Consider the following 23578-nt stretch of genomic DNA (forward strand, 5'->3'; position numbering starts at 1 on the left):
CTCTTAGTACTCTGGTAGGGATACAGTAAATACTCTCTTTTCTATCAATAAATGTCAATTGTCTCACTGATAGATTGATAGGCACAGATGTGAGACTTTCTACCTGTCTCTGTCATATCTGGTGCTTAATAAATATCTGTCAAATTTATTATACTTAGTTGAGTCATAAAGATCAGTTCTGAATCTGGTATTCAGTGGGACAAATCACACTGTCTCTGCATCCATTTTCTCATCTGCAAAATGGAGATTAAAAATGTCTTCCCAATCTACCTCAGAGAGTTACTATGAGGCTTAAATGAGATAATAGTTACAAAAGTGCTTTGAAAAGCTTTGCAGCTTTTTTCCTCCACTGCATGAATATTAGGGATTATTATAGCTCACATTTCCTTTGACAGTAGTCACAGGGTAAAGTAGGGTTTGGTGTTTATCACACAGAGTGTGTCCCTTTCTAGCCTTTATTAGAATGGTTGGCTGTTCTCAGGGAAACCTGAGTACAACCAGAAAGGTAGGAAGAGAATGAACATCTGGCTTCCAGTTTTCCTGAGAAGGTATCACAGCTATGGAAACTACAAAGGTGGTGAAATTTCTTTTCTTTTCTTCTTCTTCTTCTTTTTTTTTAAGACAGTTTCGCTCTGTTATCCAGGCGGGAGTGCAGTGGCACGAACTCAGCTCACTGCAACTTCCGCCTCCCAGGTCCAAGAGATTCTTGTGCCTCAGCCTCCCGAGTAGCTGGGATTACAGGTGTGAGCCATCACGCCCAGCTAATTTTTGTATTTTTAGTAGAGACAGGGTTTTGCCATGTTGGCCAGGCTGGTCTCAAACTCTTGGCCTCAAGTGATCTTCCCATCTTGGCCTCCCAAAGTTCTGGGATTACAGGCATGAGCCACCATGCCTGGCCTTCTTTCCTTTTTAAAATTCTTTTTTTCTTTTTAAATTTTAAATAGAAGCAGGGTCTCATTATGTTGCTCAGGCTGGTCTGGAACTCCTGGGCTCAAGTGACCCTCCTGCCTCAGCCTCCCAAAGTGATAGGATTGCATGCATGAGCTACCACGCCTGGCCAGGTGGTGAGATTTTGAAATGGAAATTCCCAAGTGAAGTTAGTCTTTATTGCTCCTAATTTACATATCCTTTCTGCACTCTTGTTCCATTCCGAAGCTTTCTGTTGTTTTAGTTCCCTCCTGGCAGGTTGGATGCAAGACGTGGTGTAAAGAAAGCTTAGTGAAGAGATGAGAACTTCTTCCTTCTGGAGAAGATCCTCTTCTCTGTTCCATTTTTCCAGATTCCAAAAGGAAAATATTACTCTGGTTATCACTGAGGTTGACATCATTTTTTATTTTTCTTCTTCTTATGTATCTCTCTTCACTCTCTCCCCCTTTCCTTTCCTTTCCTTCTTTTTGTATTTACAATTTCATGATTTTTTCCCCTTCTCCTCTCTTCCTGACCTTGGTCCTTTAGTTGACCATAATACCAAAGTATATTTGTTATCGTCAGTGGTATTTCTTGAGATGTTTTTTGTCTCTGTTTTTAATAAAAATAAAACTATTTGGGGTGTAAGTTTTATATATCCCTTTATTAAAGCAAATTCTAAAATGTATTAATTTTTTTATTGATACATAATAATTGTACATATTTATGGGGTATATGTGATATTTTGGTACATGTATACAATGTGTAATGATAAAACCAGAATAACTGGCATATCCATAATCTCAAACATTTATCATTTCTTTGTGCTCGGAACATTTCAAATCTTCTAGGTATTTTGAAATGTACAATAGGCTGGGCATGGTGGCTCATGCCTGTAATCCTAGCACTTTAGGACGCTGAGGCAGGTGGATCACTTGAGCCCTAGGAGTGGGCTAGCCTGGGCAACATAGCGAGACCTTGTCTCTATAAAAAATACATAAATTAGCTGGGCATGGTGGTGCACGCCTATAGTCCTAGCTACTCAGGAGGCTGAGGTAGGAGAATTGCTGGAGCCCAGGAAGTCGAGGCCGCAGTGAGCCGTGATTGCACCACTGCACTCCAGCCTGGGTGACAGATTGAGACCATGTCTCAAGAAAAAAGAAATACACAATAAACTGTTAATTATACTCACCTTACTTTGCTATCAAACACTAGATTTTACTCCTTCTAACTGTATTTTTGTATCCATTAGCTAACCTCCCTTCGTCCCCCAGCCCACCCTTCCCAGGCTCTGATAACTATTGCTCTACCTCCATGAGATCAACTTTTTCAGCTCTCCCATATGAGTGAGAACATGTGATATTTGTCTTTCTGTGTCTGGCTTATTTCACTTAACACAATGACCTTCAGGTCCATCCATGTTGCTGCAAATGACAGGATTTCATTCTTTTTTATGGCTGCATAGTATTCCATTGTGTATATATAACACATTTTCTTTATCCATGCACTATTGATGGACACTTAGGTTGATCCATATCTTGGCTATTGTGAATAGTGCTGCAATAAACATGGAGGTGCAGGTATCTCTTTGATTACTGATTTACTTTCCTTTGAATAAATGCCCAGTAGTGGGATTGCTGGATCACATAGTAGTTTTGTTTTTAGTTTTTTGAGAAACGTCCATACTGTTTTCTATAAGGGCAGTACTAATCGTATTCTCAACAGTGTAAAAGACTTTCCTTTTCTCTTATATATGGAGTGAGATGATATCTCACTGTAGTTTTGATTTGCATTTTCCTGATGATAAATGATGTTGAGCATGTTTTCATATACCTGTTGGCCATCTGTATGTATTCTTTTGAGAAATGTTTATGCAGATCCTTTGCCCACTTTTTAATGGGATTATTATTATTTTTTTGCTGTTGAGTTGAGTTCCTTCTATATGCTGGATATCAGTCTCTTGTTGGATGAATAGTTTGCAAATATTTTCTCCCATTCTTCAGGTTATCTCTTCATACTGTTAATGTTTCCTTTGGTGTGCAGAAGCCTTTTAGTTTAATATATTTCCATTTGCTTATTTTTGTTTTTTTGGCCTGTGCTTTCAAGGTCTTAGCCATAAAATCCTTGTCCAGACCAATGTCCTGAAGCATTTCCCCAATGTTTTCTTCCAGTAGTTTTACAGTTTTAGGTCTTATGATTAAGTCTTTAATACATCTTCAGTTGATTTTTGTATAGGTGAGAGAGACATAAAGGTCTAGTTTTATTCTTCTGCATATGGATATCTGGTTTTCCCAGCACCATTTATTGGAAAGACTGTCCTTTCCCAATGTATTTCCTTGGTGGTTTGTTGGAAGTCAGTTGGCTGTAAATGTGTGGGTTTATTTCTGGGTTCTCCAGTCTGTTCTATTGGTTTATGTGTCTCTTTTCATGTCAGTACCATGCTGTTTTGGTTACTATAGCTTTGTAGTATATTTTGAAGTCAGGTAGTGTGATGCCTCCAGTTTTGTTCTTTTTGCTCAGGATTGCTTTGGCTATTCAGGGTCTTTTGTGGTTTTATACAATTTTTAGGATTGTTTTTTCTATTTTTGTGAAGAATGTCATTGGTATTTTGATAGGGATCACAGTGAATCTGTAGATTTCTTTGGGTAGTATGGTCATTTTAATAATATTAATTCTTCCAATCCATGAGCATGGGATGCCTTTCCATGTTTTTGTGTCCTCTTCAATTTTTTAAATCAATGTTTTGTAGTTTTCTTTGTAGTAAAATATATTTTTTATTAGTGCTTAACCCTAGACTGATGTTTTCTTTTGGGTTATTGTTTCCCAGTGAGGCTTCATGCATATATTTCTGCAGGTCTTCCCAGGAAAAATGACATTTAAAAAGAGAATTTTTGGAAAAGAGATGCAGATATGTGGGCCTGATGCTGGAACTTCCAGTGCAATGGTGGGACAGACGTTTTTTTCCAGTGGCTTCTTTTCTGGTCTCTCTTTCTCTCTCTCTCTTTGAGACAGAGTCTTGCTCTGTTGCCCAGGCTGGAGTGCAGTGGTGTGATCTTGGCTCACTGCAACCTCTGTCTCTGGGGTTCAAGTGATTCTCCTGCCTCAGCCTCCCAAGTAGCTGGGACTGCAGGCACTCACCACCATGGCCCAGCCAGTTTTTGTATTTTTAGTAGAGATGGGATTTCACCACGTTGGCCAGGCTGGTCTCGAACTCCAGGACTCAAGTGATCTGCCTGCCTTGGCCTCCCAAAGTGCTGGGATTACAGGCATGACCCACCGCGCCCGGCCTGGACTTTCTTTTAAAAGCGGCTAGAGGGCCAGGCGTGGTGGCTCAAGCCTGTAATCCCAGCACTTTGGGAGGCCGAGGTGGGGGGGTGGGGGGGTGGATCACCTGAGGTCAGGAGTACGAGACCAGCCTGACAAACATGGTGAAACCCTGTCTCTACTAAAAATACAAAAATTAGCCAGGAGTGGTGGCAGGCGCCTGTAATTCCAGCTACTCGGGAGGCTGAGGCAGGATAATCGCTTGAACCCGGGAGGTGGAGGTTGCAGTGAGCCAAGACTGTGCCATTGAACTACAGCCTGGGCAACAAGAGTGAAACTCCTTCTCAAAAAAAAAAAAAAAAAAAAAAGTGGTTAGAGTACTAGCCAGGGGGAAGCAAGCACATTTGAAAAATATAGTGTGTATGCTTTAGGATAGGGAGGAATGGAGAGAGAGAGGAGGACATGGACCGGGGTGGAAAAATGTGGGTTTTCGCATTGATTTTTGGCGTGAGCTTGAACAAGTTTTGTACTAAAAAAAATGCCTGTTTTACTACTAAAATAAGTGCTTCCTTTGGAGAGTGAGGATCCTCTGTTACTGAGGTTTGTATTTTCAGGCCCTAGCATATAAATCTGCTACATACGAGATATTCAACTGGTTTTGGAGGAATGAAGGTGAACATGGCAGTTTCCTCATCTGTAAAAGCAGGGTTTGGACGAAATGATCTGCAAAATGGGTCTTTTTGTACTCTTACTACTCTAGTATTTACGAGTAACCGATGTTATTCCTTATAAAGTCTCAACTCCTGGTTTGAGCCATGTCTGACGAGGGGGCCTAACTCCAATACCACCCTGAACACTCTGGGGTCAGTGGGACCCTGTTTGTACAGACGTCTGCGTCTTCCGGCTCTTCAGGACATAAGCAGTACTGCTATGGAAGAAAGGAAACCTAATTTCCCATGCCTTGTCCCTTTCTGGAAAGGGCATGGCGTGGTGTGGGCACCACACCTGCCCCAGCCTTCTAGCGAGAAAACAACACAACCTTCCCCGCTCCCCGAAAAGAGCTTCTCTCCAGTTGGGTCTAGATGCCCCCTTCCCAACCAGGGCGGATGGCCAAAGGCTCCACTCCCTTGCAGGGTAGGCTTGGAAAGGCGCGGGGCCCGCCTTCCTAGGCACCGGAGCCTGTGACGGGCGGAGGGCGGGCGGCGCGCTGGGTTAGTTACCTGGCGCTGGGCGGGGCATGCGGGAGGCGGGGGCGGGGCCGGGGTGACATCTCAGGCTGTGATTGGGCCGCGCCGCGCCTGTCTCCATGTGCCGCGCAGCTGAGGCACAACATTCAAGCCCGGGGGCGGGGCCGGCGCGCGCCGGGAGGAAGCGGCCGCGCGGCAGCTGCGGGGCGTGGGGGTGGCGGCGGTGGCGGCGGTGGCGGCGGTGGCGGTGGCGGCGGCGGCGGCAGCTGAGGCCGAGGAGGCGGTGGCTGTGGCGGACGCAGCAGCACCCCAGCTAGGGACAGGGCTCCGCCGCGTCCCCTTGCTGGCCCCATGGAGGCGGCAGCGGCGGCGGCGGCGGCGGCAGCGGCAGCGGCAGCGGCGGGCGGGGGCTGTGGCTCCGGGCAGCCGCCGCTGCTGCTGAGCGAGGGCGAGCAGCAGTGTTACTCCGAGCTCTTCGCGCGCTGTGCCGGCGCCGCGGGCGGGGGCCCCGGGTCTGGGCCCCCCGAGGCCGCCAGAGTCGCCCCCGGCACGGCCACTGCGGCCGCCGGCCCCGTGGCTGACCTGTTTCGGGCATCGCAGCTGCCCGCCGAGACGCTGCACCAGGTGGGTCCCTCCGCCTCCTGTCCCTGCGGGGACAGTGTGTGCGGGGCAGTGTGTGCGGGGGCGGAGGTTGCGAGTGGGGCGACAGGGTTGCCCCCAGGGACCCGGAGGCCTCGGCCAGTTCTGAGAGAGAGGACTCTGCAGCCGGGGATGGCGGCGACGCCCTTGTCCCCGGGGGACACCAACCTCCTCCGCAGCTCAGCTCCTCGCCCAGTGCTGGGTGCGCTCTCCCCATCTTCCTTCCCTGAGACAGTCTGACACTCTCTCCCCTCCCCCGGCCATTTCTGGGGTTCTGCAGCCGCCCAGACCCAAAGTTTGTCCTGTTCTGGAAGTGGTGTTTGTTTTGGCTGCTTCCAGGTTTAACCTCTGCTCGCTGCTCCTGCCCCTCCCTCTCCTGAGTGGGTTCTCAGGGTGCCTTGCTGGGATTTCAACTTGAAGGGTGTGTGTGTCCGTAGGGTTCGAGGCCCAGGGCTGAATGTTGTCCTCTCTATGTAGTTGTAATATATACGTATCTACTATATGTAATTGCCCATAACATATTTCTAAATATTAATATTAAATCGAAAACCTTAATGACAAGTTGCAGAACAGGGACACGGGACTGCAAGAGGACGTTTGTCAAGTCAAAACCAAATTTCCCATTTGAGATTAGAGGTGGACTTCAGAAGTCCACCATGGGAAACAGCTGTAGTTTCCCATCTATCATTACTTGGACTTGAAATAGAATTGAAAGGTAAGGGATGTAATAGCTACCACCTTTTGGCTGTTCTATACTTGGAAAAGTACTAGGGGATGATACATACCAGACGCTGTGTTTGTTTTGTGCTTTCCTTGGAGCTTGGAGAAAGACTACTTGATAAGCCTTTGTCTGTCATTTCATGTCACCAGCACTTCATGGTGATAAGACCGTTAATATCAGGTTCAAAACGTGAAATGAAGCTTTTCCTAAAAGCAATAGTATGAATGTTATTAACACCAATGGAATATTTAGAGTGGCGAGTGGTATTTTAAAATCTAGTTTCAAAGGAGAACTGAGGGTTTTATGGTTCACTTGCAATGTCATTGTGTTCATATGTATTTTTAAAAAAATTGCTTAAGACTGCGTTTTATACTGCTGGAGTGTTTTTACTGCTATATGTTTGTGAGCATAACTTTAGACACTTTGTAATCTTTCACCCTTTTGAATTTGGGATTTCTGAAACTATAACTAGTATTCACAGAACTTAGCATGGCTGTTTGTCCCTAAAGAAGTCCTTGATATGTAGACAGTTCTGCCATTGCTGATGAGTAGTTGAGCTGGATCAGGTAAAGAGAAAGTCAGTGTCTTAAAACACAAACCGTGGCTATTACATGAGGCCCTCAGAATAGTCCCGAGCATAATACATTTATTCAGTGCTGTAGCTGCTTCCCAGCTGAAAGAAGAATAATTGACTGAGGCTATGCAGCAAGTAAGTGATAGCTGGGTACCTATTAAGGCTTATTTTGTTGTCAGTAATGCATCGGATAAGAGGAGGTGGGCATAGTAAATCTGAATATGTTGGTTGATGCCTCCTTAGGAATTGGGAAGAAGGATTTCCTGATGTTAGAACCCATGCTTTCTTGAGGTACATATAGTTTTAAAAGGACCCAAGGCACAGTGGCTGTGCGTGAATGAGATTATATTTTTGATGTCCAGTTGAAATCTGCTTGCAAAAGACTGCTTCAGATACTGGCAAAAGGGGACATCCCTGCGAGATTGCTTGGAGTAAATCTCTCAGAGCTCGAAGCTCCCTTATTCAGCCTAGCAAAGCAAAACACATCATCCACCTTTAATCCAACAAAATTACCATAACTCAATATTCTTGGTACAGGTGAAAATGAACATTGAAGGCATCCTGGACATGTAATCCTAAGAGAGTCAAACAAAGTCAGCAACCAGCAGACACCTAATTTTCACCCATCACTTTGGTGGTGGTGGTGATGGTGTGTGTATGCTCCATCCACTTTAATTTGCATTACCCCATCAGTGTATTAGCCATTCTTTAAAACAAACGTAGATGTTTTTACCCTTTCTCTGTTAAACAGGAACCTGTAAGTTGAGATTTAAGTGCCCCAACAGGTATAACTGCTCAAATCTTGGAGGCACTAACCAGTCCTGATATTTTCTATGGTAACAACCAGGTTTTCCTCTTAATAAGCATACAATTAAGATTACCATAATAATGTTCCAGGAAGAGTGAGAATCTTGCATTCTTACCACAAGTAAATGGTCTATACAAATACTTATTTTTTATTTATTTATTTTTTGAGATGGAGTCTCGTTCTGTTGCCCAGGCTGGAGTGCGGTGGCGTGATCTTGGCTCACTGCAACCTCTGCCTCCCGGGTTCAAGCGATTCTTCCGCCTCAGCCTCCTGAGTAGCTGGGACTACAGGCGCACGCCACCTCTCCCGGCTAATTTTTGCATTTTTAGTAGAGATGGCGTTTTGCCATGTTGGCCAGGCTGGTCTCGAACTCCTGACTTCAGGTGATCCACCCGCCTCAGCCTCCCAAAGTGCTGGGATTACAGGCGTGAGCCACCATGCCTGGCCTTAACATATTTTTTAATAGACTATTTTTTTTTCAGAGCAGTTTTAGGTTCACAGCAAAATTTAGCAGAGTACCCATATATCCCCTGCCCCGACACACCCGTAGCTTTCCTTACTCTCAGCGTCCCACATCAGAATAATAGAGTTTTTACAATTGATGAACCTACATTGACACCTCATTATTCCCCAAAGTGTATATATTAGGGCTCACTCTTGGTGTTGTACATTCTGTGGGTTTGGACAAATGTATAATGACGGTTCCACCATTGTAGTATCATACAGAATAGTTTCACTGCTCTAAAAATCTGTGCTCTATTGATTCATCCCTCCCTCTCCACTAACATGTGGCAATCACCGATTTTTTTTTTTTTTTTTACTGTCCCCATAGTTTTGCCTTTTTTAGAATGTCATATAGTTGGAGTCATACAGTATATAGGCTTTTCACTTTGGCTTCTTTCATGTAGTACTATGCACTTAAAATTCCTTCATGTCTTTTTATGGTTTGGTGGCTCATTTATTTATAGTGCTGAATAATATTCCATTGTCTGCATGTACTACAATTTATTTATTCACCTACTGAAGGATATCTTGGTTGCTTCCAAGTTTGGGCAATTATGGATAAAGCTGTTATAAACATCTGTATGCAGCCTTTTTTGTTACATGCAGGAGATAAGCTTTTGACTCATTTGGGTAAATAGCAAGGGGCATGATTGCTAGATTGTATGGTGAGAGTATATTTAGTTTTATAAGAAACTGCCAAACTGCTTTCCAAAGTGATTGTACCATTTTGCGTTCCCATCAGCAATGAATTGGTTTCTTTACAGAGTATTTATTTTCCTTTGCTGACTTATTTTAACAGCAGGATTCTAGCACTAGGTGGAAAACGTATATGAGTTTCTGATGTGTGTCAGGTACTGTCCTAGGTGCTGAGGTTATAATAATGAATCCAACATAATCTCTGTCTTCATGGAGCTTATGTTCTCATGTGAATGTTTTTACACTTCAGAGTTTTTATTTGGTTGAGAGAAGACTTGAAATATAACATCCAAAAATAAAATGTCAGCCTGGTGCTGTGGCGCACGCCTGTAGTCCCAGTGCTTTGGGAGACCAAGGATGGGAGGATTGCTTGAGGCCAGGACTTTGAGATCAGCCTGGGTAACATAGTGAGACCCTGTCTCTACACAAAATAAAATAGCCGGGCATGGTGGCATGCGCTTGTAGTCCTAGCTACTCTGGAGGCTGAGGCAGGAGAATTGCTTGAGCCCAGGAGTTCAAGGTTATAGTGAACTATGATCGCACCATTGCTCTCCAGCGTAGGCAACAGAGCAAAACCCTGTATCAAAATAAAGTAAAATAAGCCTGTCAAACCCAAACCAAATACATGTCAAACCCAGACCTGATTCTTACCACACACTATGCCTTCTAGTAAAATTCTGGCCTTTGAATACCAACAAAATACTTCATAACCTGGGAAACCAACTACTCTAACGTTTGTCGCTCTGTCTTGAAATACTAAACAAAACCATTTACCTGTTCGTAGACATATTTTCTTTTTCTAGTTTAAAAGTATCCCATTCTGCCATTTTCCACCTAGTGCTAGAATCCTGCTCTTAAAATAAGTCAGCACAGGGAAATAAATACTCTATAAAGAGACCAAAAGACCTTTCAAAATAGGCTATGGCCAGGCCCAGTGGCTCACGCCTATAAATCCCAGCACTTTGGGAGTCTGAGGTCGGAGGATTACTTGAGCCCAGGAGTTCTAGACTAGCCTGGGCAAGATGGCAAAACCCCATCTACACACACATACACATACACACACACACACACACACACACACACACACACACACACACACTACCTACCTCTCTCTGGGGCATGCCTGTAGTCCCAGCTATTCTGGAGGCTGAGGTGGGAGGATCCCTTGAGCCCAGGAGTTTGAGGCTGCAGTGAGCCATTATGACACCACTGCACTCCAGCCTGGGTGAAAGAGTCAGACCCTGTCTCATAAAATAAATAAGTAAATAAATAAAATATCTACCTTAAAGCAGCAAGTTTTGTATTTGATGTAATGAATTAACAGACCGCTTTATAATATCTATCTTTTAGGATAGTGTCAGTCTCTTGGAATGCTGTGCATGAGTCATCATTAAAATTGGTTTTCATTAAAAAAATTTTTTTAACATATACACATCTTATTGGAGTTTTCTTTTAAAATTCAAAAATGGGAACATTTATTTTTTCAAAGCCAAGTAACAGAAGAGTATATAAAAAAGTCAATTTTGTGCATATCTTTTTACATTTTCTATGCTCATGTAAAACATACATGACTTATGTAATTATACACATATGCTCCAGATCTCATCTGTATTAATTTTTTAAATTATACTTTAGTTCTGGGATACACTTGGAGAACGTGCAGTTTTGTTACATAGGTATATATATGTGCCATGGTGATTTGCTGCACCCATCAACCCATCATCTACATTAGGTATTTCTCCTAATGCTATCTCTCCCCTAGCCCTGCACCCCTGAATAGGCCCCGGTGTGTGATGTTCCCCTCCCTGTGTCCATGTTTTCTCATTGTTCAGCTCCCACTTATGAGTGAGAACATGTGGTGTTTGGTTTTCTGTTCCTGTGTTAGTTTGCTGAGAATGATGGTTTCCAGCTTCATCCATGTTGGTTTTCATTTTTGTGATAGTTAATTCTTGGACATTAAGGGGAATAATTATAAAACACTGTTGCTTCCATATCAAGGGAAATCACTGAATGATTAAAAAAAACCCAATAAGTGTTGTCTGATTGTTTAAACAGCTTTCATTGAGGTAAATAAGTAAAACAAAGCTGTGAGAAGTAGGGAATATTTAAACAATTTGTGCGCATGCCCTCACCTTTGGGGAGAAGTCTTTTCTGAAGGCTCTCCTGATTTTTTGAAGCAACTGTTTAATCATTAAAGAAAATTATAGGTAAAAGACAAATTCTTGTGAACTTTCGCTCATTGCTAGATTATTAGCCAGAACTATTTTTTAAAAATTTAAATGAAACAACTTTATATTTTTACATCTTTAGATCGTATCATTTTGTAACTATACTTTAGGGAAATAGAGGCCAGCATATTAAAACAGTAACTAGGGGCTGGGCAGGGTGGCTCATGCCTGTAATCCTAGCACTTTGGGAGGCCGAGGCGGGCGGATCAGCTGAGGTCAGGAGTTTGAAACCAGCCTAGCCAACAAGCGAAACCCCATCTCTACTAAAAATACAAAAATTAGCAGGAGAATTGCTTGAACCGGAGAGGCGAAGGTTGCAGTGAGCTGAGATCACGCCATTGCACTCCAGCCTGGGAGACAAGAGTGAAACTCCGTCTCAAAAACAAACCAAAAAACAAACACACACACACACACACACACACACACACACACACACACACACACACACACACCAGTAACTAGGACTAACTATATGCTGTTTTAGATTGACAGTATTCTTTTTTTCTAAAAGAGAATGAATGCCAGCAGATGTAGGAAGTACCAGAGCTAAACCATTGCCTGGTTAAAAGGAGTACCTCTGCATAATAGTTACTTGTTGACTCTTTTGTAATAAAATATTTCAGGCATGTAAAACTAGAGAGTTACCCAAGAAATAACTGTGTATCCACCACTCCGTATAAGTAAAACAGCCCAGCTAGAGTGAAAGCCTGCTATGTCCCCTTCTCTGGTCGCATTCCCCTCCCTCCCTACCCTGGAGTTACCAGAGTCCTGAATTTGGTGTGCATGATTTGAAGATTTCTTTCTACTTTTATTGTATGTATATGTGGATATATATATTTGTGTATATATAAATCACTAAAAAAGATATTATTTTGGATGTCTTTTCAACTTAAGGAATATCGTATTCTGTGTAACCTTCTGCAACTTGCTTTTCCTCTCATTGTTTTGTTTTTGGAATTCATCTTGTTGACACATGTAACTTCAGTTCATTTATGTTTCCTTTTAAAAAATCTTTACTACTTACGTTTACAATGACTCATTGTTACAGTGCAGTAGAGACCCTTATGCCAAAAGGAAGTAGGTGGCATTTTTCCTTATTTATATAGAATGTCACATGACTGGGGGACTGTTCGAAACGTGTATGAAAATTAAGAACACCTTCATAGATAGCAGAATGCACACTTATATTCTTGAGCGTGCTAGGGGATGTTTGAGCTAATTAATTGACTTTCATGGGCTTTCTTTTTTTCTCATCTTTTATTTTTTTGAGACAGGGTCTTGCTCTGTCACCCAGACTGGAATGCAGCAATCTGATCATGACTCACTGTAGCCTCAACCTCCTGGGGTCAAGCAATGTTCCTGCCTCAGGCTCCCAAGTAGCTGGGAATACAGGTGTGCAGCACCAAGCCTGGCTAATTTTCTTTTTAAAAATTTGTTGTGGAGATGGTGTCTCATTATGTTGCCCAGCCTGGTCTCAAACTCTTGGGCTCAAGTGATCTCCTGCCTCAGCCTCCCAAAGTGTTGGGATTACAGGTGTGAGCCACCACACCCTGCCATTTTTCATCTTTTTAAAAATGGAACATCTCAAATAAGCTAGTAGATAGAATAATGCATTAAACCCTGCTGCACTTGCCACTCAGGCTCAACAACTGTCAATGCAAGGTTAATTCAATTCCATCTACATTTCTATCTTTGTTCCCTCTCACCTTTGTTGTCCTGAAGCAAGTCGCAAACATCATATGGTTCATAGGGCTTATCTTTAAGGAAGGAACCAGGGTGGGCAGAAGGAAATGGAAACATGCAGGGGTTTAGGTTGGCCAGAAAAGGTACCTGTGGCCTATGGTCAAATGGCAAGACTGATGATGGTTCAATACTGTCAAGCCTTTGGCTGTCATGGAGATAGACGTGCTTGAGAACTGATTTAGAATAGTTGGGAAACCTGTAGGGAGATTGAAAAAGTAACCAACTGAAGACCAGGAATACAAGATGGATTTGAACACTGTTCTAGTTTCACACTCCTAAGTAGGGGCTGTCCTATTTTAAGGGTGTAGACAATTGGTTTTGAGGAAAATCTTGGGTTGTTTTTGCTAATTATTTATAACTTTTTTTTTTTTTTGAGACAGAGTCTTGCTCTGTCGCCAGGGCTGAAGTGCAGTGGCGCAAGGTCGGCTCACTGCAACCTCCGCCTCCCAGGTTCAAGCAGTTCTCCCTGCCTCATCCTTCTGAGTAGCTGGGACTACAGGCGCCCACCACCATGCCTGGCTAATTTTTATATTTTTTAGTAGAGATGGGGTTTCGCCATGTTGACTAGGCTGGTCTTGAACTCCTGACCTCAGGTGATCTGCCCACCCTGGCCTCCCAAAGTGCTGGGATTACAGGTGTGAGCCACCGCGCCTGGCCTATTTATAACTTTAAAAAGAAGGTTTGGTTCCTTTCCAGGGTTTTTCAAACTTTCTATTTGTTTCGTATAGGCAAGTTTCTCATGTTTTGTATTGATGGCATTCTATTATTCATACTTATCTGTTGGTGGGCAACTAATCAACCTGGGTTGCTCAGGACTGAAGGATTTCCTGGGGGCATGGAACTTCAGTCTTCAGACAGTCCTAGGCAAACTGGGATGGTCACCCCCTCTCTTGGTTGCTGCATTAGTTATCTATTGCTCTATAATGAATTACCACAAACTTAGCAGCTTAAAGCAGCACACAGTTATTATCTCCCAGTTTCTGTGGGTTCGGGAGTCTGGACATGGCTCAGTTGGGTCCTCAGCTCAGAGTTTCATAAAGCCACAATCAAGGTGTCTGGAGCTTGGAGACCTCTGTGGAGGTCCAGCACTTGGTTGCAGAATTCAGTTCCTTGTGATTTTAGAACTGAGGCTGTCAACTTCGAGGCTTCCTGCAGTTCCCTCCACATGGCCTTCTCCATAGGCAATTCACAACATGGCTGTTGGCTTCTTCAAGGCCAGCAGGAGAGTGTCTCTCTCCAGTTAGCTCAGACACCTTTGCCATAGTCCATTAGTTAGAAGCAAGTCACAGGTTTTGTCTGCTCTCAAGGGGAGGGGATTATACAAAAGAACAGAGACCAGGAGGTGAGAATTTTGCGGGGGACACCTTAGGATCTTTCCACAACACTTGCTTTCCAGGATTTGTCTGAAGTAGAAAATTATTCTGTTGAGCCTTTTTGCGGCCAGAATATACATATGTTTTGCTCAGCCACTAATTTAGAATTCCTTTATCTTTTTAAGAAACATTTTCATGCGTAATTCATCCTAAGTAGAACTGGCAAATATGTAACTTCTTAGGTATTTTCAATTTTAGTCTTTAGGCAATTGTTTTTCCTCTTAACTAGTAGGAGGCAGGAAAAAAAAGTGGAAAAGCAGATGCGAATGCCCTGCCTGGCTACTCCTGCACGCAGTGCTCTAAAGCAGGCCTTCTCAGCCTGGGTCAGTTCAGGGGTCTGTGAATTTAGATGTGGAAAAGAACTACATTTTTTTTTTTTTTTACTAACTGCCCTTCCCCCAACTGAAATTGAGCACTTCCTTCTATTATGCATGTAAGCAAAAAACCACAGCAGTTTTTTTTTTTTTTTTTTTTTTTTTTTTGAGACAGGGTCTTGCTCTGTCACCCAGGCTGGAGTGCAGTCTCACAATTTTGGTTCACTGCAACCTGTGCCTCCTGGGCCCAAATGATCCTTCCATCTCAGCCTCCCAAGTAGCTGGGACTACAGGTGCATGCCACCACACCCAGCTAATTTTTGTATTTTTTGTAGAAACGGGATTTTGCCATGTTGCCTAGGCAACAGGGTTCACTGCTTTCGGTCAAATGACAGCAATGCTGCTGGCAAGTCCATGGTCAGGAGTGAGATTCCCTCAGGCTGCTGTGGTCCCTCCTCCTCCAGTCTGTCCTGCAGGAAGCTCAGAGTGAATGGATGCTCAGCTGTTTCCTCTGAGACCTCACCAGGGACAGTTCCTGCAGTCCCGGCTCTGAGCTCTGCTCCTGACCGTTTTATCTGGCCCTCTCAGCTGTGCTTCACTGCAAAGGAGGAAGGACAAGGCCCTCTGGAGCCAGTGCCAGCTGCTTGTGGGGCCTGTTTTATTTACTACTGCTATCTCTACTTCAGAGACTTGGGCTAGGACATAGACTTGAAGAAAAAAGCCATTTTAACAGACTTGAGAAACTCAGCCATCCTCATAATACCATTCAGAACCAGGAGAGGCCATTATTAACACTAGGCTAGTAGGAAATGTTCACTTTGACTGAATTCATTTGTAACACTTTGCCACTGGTTTACAAGAAAAATACTTTGGTTCAGTCTCCTGGAGGTAGGTAATTAAATGTTTCACCTGTGTTAATTTTCCAAATAATTAAAGTGAATCCCATAAATGCCAGCAATTAAGAATTGTTGTTTTTGGCCAAGTGTGGTGGCTCATGCCTGTAATTACAGCACTTTGGGAGGCTGAGGCGGGCGGATCACTTGAGGCCATGAGTTTGAGGCCAACCTGGGTAAAATAGGGAGACCCTAGCTCTACAAAAAATACAAAAATTAGCTGGGCTTGGTGGAATGTGCCTGTAGTCCCAGCTACTTGGTAGGCTGAGGCAGGAGAATTGCTTGAATCCGGGAGGTAGAGGTTTCAGTGAGCCGAGATTGTGCCACTGTACTCCAGCCTAGGCGATAGAGGCGAGATTCTGTCTCAAAAAAAAAAAAAAAAAAAGTTGTTTCTTAAGTGCAGACCTTCTGAGATGTGTAGTGCTTGCCCCATCCATGCCTTCAAAAGAACATATTTAATACAATAATCTCTTTGTCTTTCCTTTACTTCAGAGTCAGCCTTGTGAAAAACAGATGATGATATACCAACAGTTTTTTGCTCTTGGAGGTGTTTGGTGTGCTCTGCTTTTTGAGTTTTGTTTTTTGGATTTCTTTAAAAGTATTTTAAAATGTTTTAACTCCTCTCCTTTGCATACTCTCTGGTACCCTTATAGTCCCAATACTGAGTAAAGCATGTAAAATTTAGCATGCAGATGTTTCAGCCTCTTTTATTTTTTGTTCGAGATCCAGATTTTTTAGTCTCAGCATGACTGACACTTTGGGGCTGTATCATTCTTTGTTGTGGAGGACTGTCCTGTGCATTGTAGGTTGTCAAGTAACATCCCTGGTCTCTACCCACAAGATACCAGTAGCTATTCTTCTCCTGATTGTGACAACAAAAAATGTTTCCAGACATTGTCAGATGTCTCCTCGGGGCAAAATTTAGTTCTACATATATGATGATAACAACCATGGTAGCAGCCAACATTTGTTTACTATCATCCCCATTTTGAAGAAAGCAAAAACGGAGGCACTGAGGGTGAGGTTCACATACTTGCCCAAGGTCACATAGATAAAAGTGACTTCTTGAAATACTTTTCATAATATATATGGATTGAATCTCAGTCTTAATTGAGGAGGCAGACTAAAAAAGAATGTAAAAACGGGGAGTTTCCTGATGATGTCTCAATTGAGAGGCTATTGCTTTCATAGTGATTCTGTGTAAATGCTGGAATTCTTGCTTAAACGGGGTGATTCCATGGGCATGTGTCTGAGTAAAGGACTTGGATCATTTCTAAGAAGCTTCTGTGGCATGGTGAAGCAGAACATAAGACAGTCTAGGGTCAAGGATAACTGATCAAACTTTGAAACCAAGGAAGCCATAGGAAATTGGGGTAAGGCTATGTATCACTTTGGGTCCCACAGGAAATGGCATGCTCAAAGGGTTTTAGTGAAAACAGGAATGTTGAGGCATGAAGGGACTAGCAGCAGGAAGCTATTGCCATTCCTAGACCTGGTGGGGCAAAGGGAGGGGAGGGAATGTCGTTGCTGGAGCTGTGAAAGGTACTCCCTCTACAGGAACAATAGTCATGAAAGGATACAGCCTTTGCTAGAACTATGGCCAGAGAGGGGCCAGTGGGATGAGGGGATGGGGGAGAAGTAACCAATTTCTGTTTCCTGCCCTCTCATTTGCTGCAGTGCCTTTTGTTGTTCTAACCCAACTAGAAGCCACAGGTAACAGAGCCTGGGTGTTGAAGCTTATTGAAGTTAGCTTCTTGGGCTGAGTGGATGGAAAGGGCTGAGAGTGGTTCAAGGGGGCAAATAGAGCAACAGCCAGCACAGGCTATGAGCAGGAGTGGGAAACACTACCCTGGATCCTAGGGAGGATGGGGCATGGCCAGTGATAGGAGCAATGAAAGTCTTTTTGTGCGAAAAAGAGCCTGGGGATACAGACCTCCATGAAGGAGAAGAGAGGGTTGGATAGGAGTGACTGGTTCATCTGAGGTTCTTCCTGTTTCTCCAAGGAAGCCTTGAGGAATGTGGGGTTGTCTGTTTGCATTTGGATATGGAAGTATGTGTGTGTGTATACTTTTATTTATTTTGAGACAGGGTCTTGTTCTGTCACCCAGGCTGGAGCACAGTGGCACCATCACAGCTCACTGCAGCCTCTACTTCCTGGGCTTAAGTGGTCCTCCCACCCAGGCCCCCCCAGGTAGCTGGGACCACAGGCATGTACCACCATGCTCGGCTGATTTTTAATATTTTGTAGGGACAGGGTCTCACTATATTCGCCTGGTTGGCCTCACTCCTGGGCTCAAGTGATCCTCCCACCTTGGCCTCCAGAAGTGCTAGGAATACAGGTGTAATCCACTACACCCAGTCTGTTTGTATACTTTCTGGTCAGAGTGAGGCTTTCCGTGAGTTGGAGTGTTTGTCCTTATTCATGACACTGGGAAACATACAACAATGGAGTGACCCTCTTGCAGATTCTGCTAGGAGTAGCTACATATGGTGGGAAAGGTTGCTATGGGAATGGAGATAAATTCAAGGCAGTAGAGAGTGCTTTATAATGTTTGGGGGTATGGCCAAGCATTAGTTTTGCTTTTTCCTTCCCAATAGGATACGATTTCTGTAGCAATTCTTCCTTACCCAAAAATAGCTATATGTGCTCCCGAAAAGAAAAAGCCCAGGACCAGATGACTTCATGGCTGAATTCTACCAAACATTCAAAGAAGAGTTAATACTAATCCTTCTTAAACTCTTCCAAAAACACAGAAGTAGAGAGAGTACTTCCAAACTCATTTTTTGAGGCCAGCATCACCCTGATTTCAAAGCCAGACAAAAGATACCAAGATACCACAAGAGGAGAAAACCACAGGTTAGTATCTCTGTTGAACATATATGCAAAAATCCTAAATAAAATACTAGCAGACCAAATTTAACAACACCTCAAAAAGATTATACACCATGACCAAAGTGGCACTTATCCCTGAGATGCAAGATTGGTTTAATGTATATAAAACAATCAGTGTAATATGCCACATTACCAAAATAAGAGATAAAAAACAAGCCAGGTGCGGTGGCTCACACCTATAATCCCAACACTTTGGGAAGCTGAGGTGGGAGGATTGCTTGAGGCCAGGAGTTCAAGACCAGCCTGGGCAACATAGTGAGACACTGTCTCTACAAAAAATTAAAAAAAAATGAGCTGGGCATAGTGGCATGTACCTCTAGTCCCTGCTACTTGGGAGGCTGAGGCAGGAGAATCACTGGAGCTGAGGATTTTGAGGCTGCAGTGAGCACTGATTGTGCCACCGCACTCCAGTTGGGCAGTACAGCGAGACCTTGTCTTCAAAGAAAAAAAAAGAGAGAAAAACCCATGATCATTTCAATACATGTAGAAATAGCATTTGACAAAGTTCAACAGCCTTTCGTGATAAACATTTTCAACAAAATAAGTTTAAAAGGGAATTTCCTCAACACATTAAAGACCATTTATGTAGAGTCCACAGCTAATATCATAATCAGTGGGAGAAAACTGAAAGCTTTTTTTCTAAGATCTGGTACAAAGCAAGGATGCCCACTCTTGCCACTTTTATTCAACACAGCACTGGAAGTACTAACATGAGCTATCAGACAATAAAAAGAGATAAAAGGCATCTAAATTGGAAAAGAAGAAGTAAAATTATCCCTGTTTGTAAATGTCATGATCCTATATGTAGAAAACCCTGGACTCCACAAAAGCCCTCTTAAGACTAATAAATGAGTTCAGTAAAGTTGCATGATACAAAATCAGCGTACAAAAATCAGTTGGAAATCAAGAAAACTGTCCCATTTATGATAACATAAAAATAATAAAATATTCAGGAATACATTTAATGAAGGAAGTGAAAGATCTGTACATTCAACATTATAAAATATTGATGAAAGAAATTGAAGACACAAATAAATGGAAAGATATCCCATGTTTATGCATTGGAAAAATTAATAGTGTTAAATTGTCCACACTACCCAAAACAATATACAGGTTCAATGCAACCCCTATCAAAATACCAATGGCATTTTTCACAGAAATAGAAAAAACAATTCTAAAATTCATATGGTGTGACAAAAGACCTAGAATAGCCAAAACAGTCTTGAGAAACAAAAACAAGGTTGGAGGCATCACACTTCCTTAGATTATAATACAGTATAAAGCAGTAGAAATCATGATAGTATATCCTGGCATAAAAACAGACATATAGATCAATAGAATAGAACAGAGATCCGAGAAATATACAGTATATATACAGAAATCCAAGTATATACAGTCAACTAATTTTTGACAAGGCCACCGAGGAGACACAGTGGGGAAAGGATAGTCTCTTCAATAAATGATATCGGGAAAACTGGATATTCACAGGCAAAAGAATGAAGCTGGATGCTTATATACAAAAATCAACTCAAAATGTGTCTTTAAAATATACAACAAAACCTCAAAATGGAAAAGAAGACCTAAATGTTAATAACTCAAACCATTGAACTCCTAGAAGAAAACATAGGGGAAAAGCTCCTTGATATCGGCCTTGGCAATGATTTTTTAGACATCACACCAAAAGCACAGGCAACAAAAGCAAAAAGAAACAGGTGGTACTACATCAGACTAAAAAGCTTCTGCATGACAAAGGGAACAATCCGCAAATAAAAGGGCAGCCTATGAATTGGAAGAAAATATTTGCGACCCATATATATGATAAGGAGTTAATATCAAAAATATATAAGGAACTCCCAGAACTCAATGGTAAGAAAATGAATAACCCGATTAAAAAATAGGCAAAGGACTTGATTATTCATTTTCCCAAAGAAGCCGTACAAATGGCCAGCAGGTTGTGAAAAGGTACTCAGTATCACTAATCATAAGGGAAATGGAAATCAAAACCACTATGAGATATCAGCTCACACCTTTTAGAATGGCTATTAGAAAGACAACAGATAACAAACGTTAGGGTGTGGAGAAAAGAGAACCCTTTTATACTTTTGATGGGAATGTAGATTGGTACAGCCATTATGGAAAATGGTATAGAAGTGCCTCAAAAAATTAAAAGTAGAACTACCATATGATCCAGCAATTCCTCTGCTGGATATGTACCTAAAGGAAATGAAGTCAGTGTGTCAAAGAGGTATCTACACTCCTGTGTTCATTGCAGCATTATTCGCAATAGCCAAGATATGGAAACAATTTAAGTGACTGTTGATGGATGAGTGGCTAAAAATATCGGATACACACACACACACACACACACACACACACACACAGATGACAGAATATTATTCAGCCTTAAAAAAGGAGATCATGCTATTTGTGACAACATGGATGAACTTATGCTAAGTAAAATAAGTGAGACACAGAAGGAAAAATACTTCATGATCTTATTTATCTGGAACCTGAAAAAAAGAGTCAAATATATAGAAACAGAATAGAACCATGGTTACCAAGGGTGGGAATGGGGAGGAAATAAGGCAATGTAGGCCAAAGTGTACAAACTTGCAGTGATGTAGGCTCAATAAGTCTAGAGATGTACAGCAGGAGGACTATAGTTAACAATATTGTATTGTATATGGAAAATGTGCTAAGAGTAGATTTTAGGTGCTCTTACCTCTTCTCCCCACAAAGGTAACTATGGAAGGTGATGAGTATGTCAGATTGCTTACTGGTAGTAATCATTTCACTATGGATATGTATATCAAAACATCATGTCATACATGTTAAAGTTATGCCATAAAAATAGCTATATGTGGGCCAGGCCAGACATGGTGGCTTATGCCTGTAATACCAGCATTTTGGGAGGCTGAGGCAGGAGGATTGCTTGAGGCCAGGAGTTTAAGACCAGCCTGGGCAACGTGGTGAGAAACCTGTCTCTCCAAAAATGTTTTTAAAAGTTATCTGTGTGTGGTAGTGCATGCCTGTGATCCCAGCTACTCGGGAGGCTGAGGCAAGAGGATTGCTTGAGCCCGAAAGGTCGAGGCTGCAGTGAGCTGCGATTGCACCACTGCACTCCAGCCTGCGTGACAGAGTGAGACCCTGTCTCTTAAAAAAAAAAAAGATTAAAAAATAGTTGTATGTGTATATGTATACATTCAGGATTTGTTCTATTTGTTTTCTTTTTCTTTTTTTTCATAGGCAGTGGTCAATGGCCTAAGGATTTCTTTATACATTGCTCAAATCCACTAAGGCTCTATTGAGCAAACCACGCCTTAAAAATCTTACAATCCTCTTCATATATTTTAAAGGCAAATGCAAAGAAATAGCTTTGTTCTGTTTTGCATTCTTCATGGCTTAACATATCTTCTGGAAAACTCGTTGCTATGGCAATAGGATATTATCTATCTTGGTAATGTACTACATAAAAATAGCCCTTTGTGTTTGAGAATGATGTTAGTGACAGGTGGTTGGGTGAATGTATAGCAGGCTGCTTTGTCAAGAATAGTTTCCCAACATTCCATTGTTTAAAGTTGTGAAATCAAAATGAGTATAATTTTTTTCTCTCTCAAAATGTAATTTTATCTGGAAAAGGCAGGCAGTGGTGCTCTGTTTAATTATGAATTACAAGCCTTCCTTTGCAGGTCAGGTCAACATGATGATTGAAGCCACCTCTCACTGTAATAAGTAAACGACTTCTCTGTTCTTTCTGTCAGGGTGTGCAGCACAGGGTTGCGCTGTGGGGCCAGTAGGGATAATTTTCCCATTCTTGAACACATCGTTCTTCCTAAGCACCTCGTACTTATAAACCAAGAAGTAGGAAGTGGTCAGGTGGAAGAGATGAGCTCTGAGCTGTTAATCAAATCCGAATTTCTTGTAGGTTCTTAGGTGGAACAGTTCCTTGGGAAAGGTCAGATTTCCATGTTGCTTTTAGTATTGAACTCACACATATAGCCAAGGATAGAATCTGACCCAAATCTTAATTTTTCCTTTGAAAAATCCTTTGGGCAATTTCTTAGAGCAGTAACTCTCAAACATTTTGTCGTCATCATCTCACTTTTCTTCTACTTATCAAAATGAGTATTGATTTAATTGTAATGAGTAAATAACAGCTTCCTGCTACTGAAATGAAATTTACTCTAGCTTTGAGAATTTGAGAGACCCTCTTAAGAAAATACCACAGCTGGAAATTTGAGACCTAAAAGTAATACAATTTGAGTATCTCATATCTGAAATGCTTGGGACCAGAAGTGCTTTGGATTTTGGATTTTTTCAGACTTTGGAATATTTGCATTTACATAATGAGATCTCTTGGGGATGGGACCCAAGTCTAAACACAAAATTCATTAATGTTTTATATACGCCTTATACACATAGCCTAAAGGTAATTTTATACAATATTTTAAATAAGCTTGTGCATGAAACAAAATTTTGACTGTGTTTCGACTGTGACCTGTCACATAAGGTCAGGTGTGGATTTTTTCATTTGTGACCTCATGTCAACACTCAGAAACTTTCACATTTTGGAGCATTTTGGATTTCAGATTAGGAATGCTTAATCTGCAGCTCTAATTCTGATATGCACGGTACTACTGCAGAGATGGAACCATTGCCTTTGTCTTTTCTGTTGGAGTCAGTATAGATATCTTGCTACTAATAATATCAGAAGAGAGTGTTGAGTGGTTTGCTGGGTGCCCAATACTACTTTTAGAACATTTCATGTATTAACTAATTTATTCCTGTAAACATTCTTGACAGTTTTTGTGACTATTTCCCAAATGAGGCGTACT

General features: G+C 42.1%; 1 protein-coding gene across 6 annotated transcripts in view; it reads left to right on the forward strand.

Moving 5' to 3' along the window:
- Window positions 1–5574: 5574 nt before the first annotated feature.
- The window catches only part of REPS2 (RALBP1 associated Eps domain containing 2), a 202365-nt gene continuing 184361 nt past the window's right edge, over window positions 5575–23578 (forward strand). For 4 of the 6 annotated variants that reach the window (XM_034950360.3, XM_034950359.3, XM_055106835.2 and 1 more), the window contains exon 1: window positions 5575–5981. In XM_034950360.3, the coding sequence (XP_034806251.1) occupies window positions 5709–5981 (273 nt within the window). In that variant the 5' untranslated portion in view covers window positions 5575–5708. The remainder of the gene's footprint in view (window positions 5982–23578) is intronic. The other 2 variants (XM_008972923.4, XM_003819527.5) reach the window with 1 other exon arrangement.

This window comes from Pan paniscus, chromosome X (genome assembly GCF_029289425.2).
Source record: "Pan paniscus chromosome X, NHGRI_mPanPan1-v2.0_pri, whole genome shotgun sequence".
Lineage (NCBI taxonomy): Eukaryota > Metazoa > Chordata > Mammalia > Primates > Hominidae > Pan > Pan paniscus.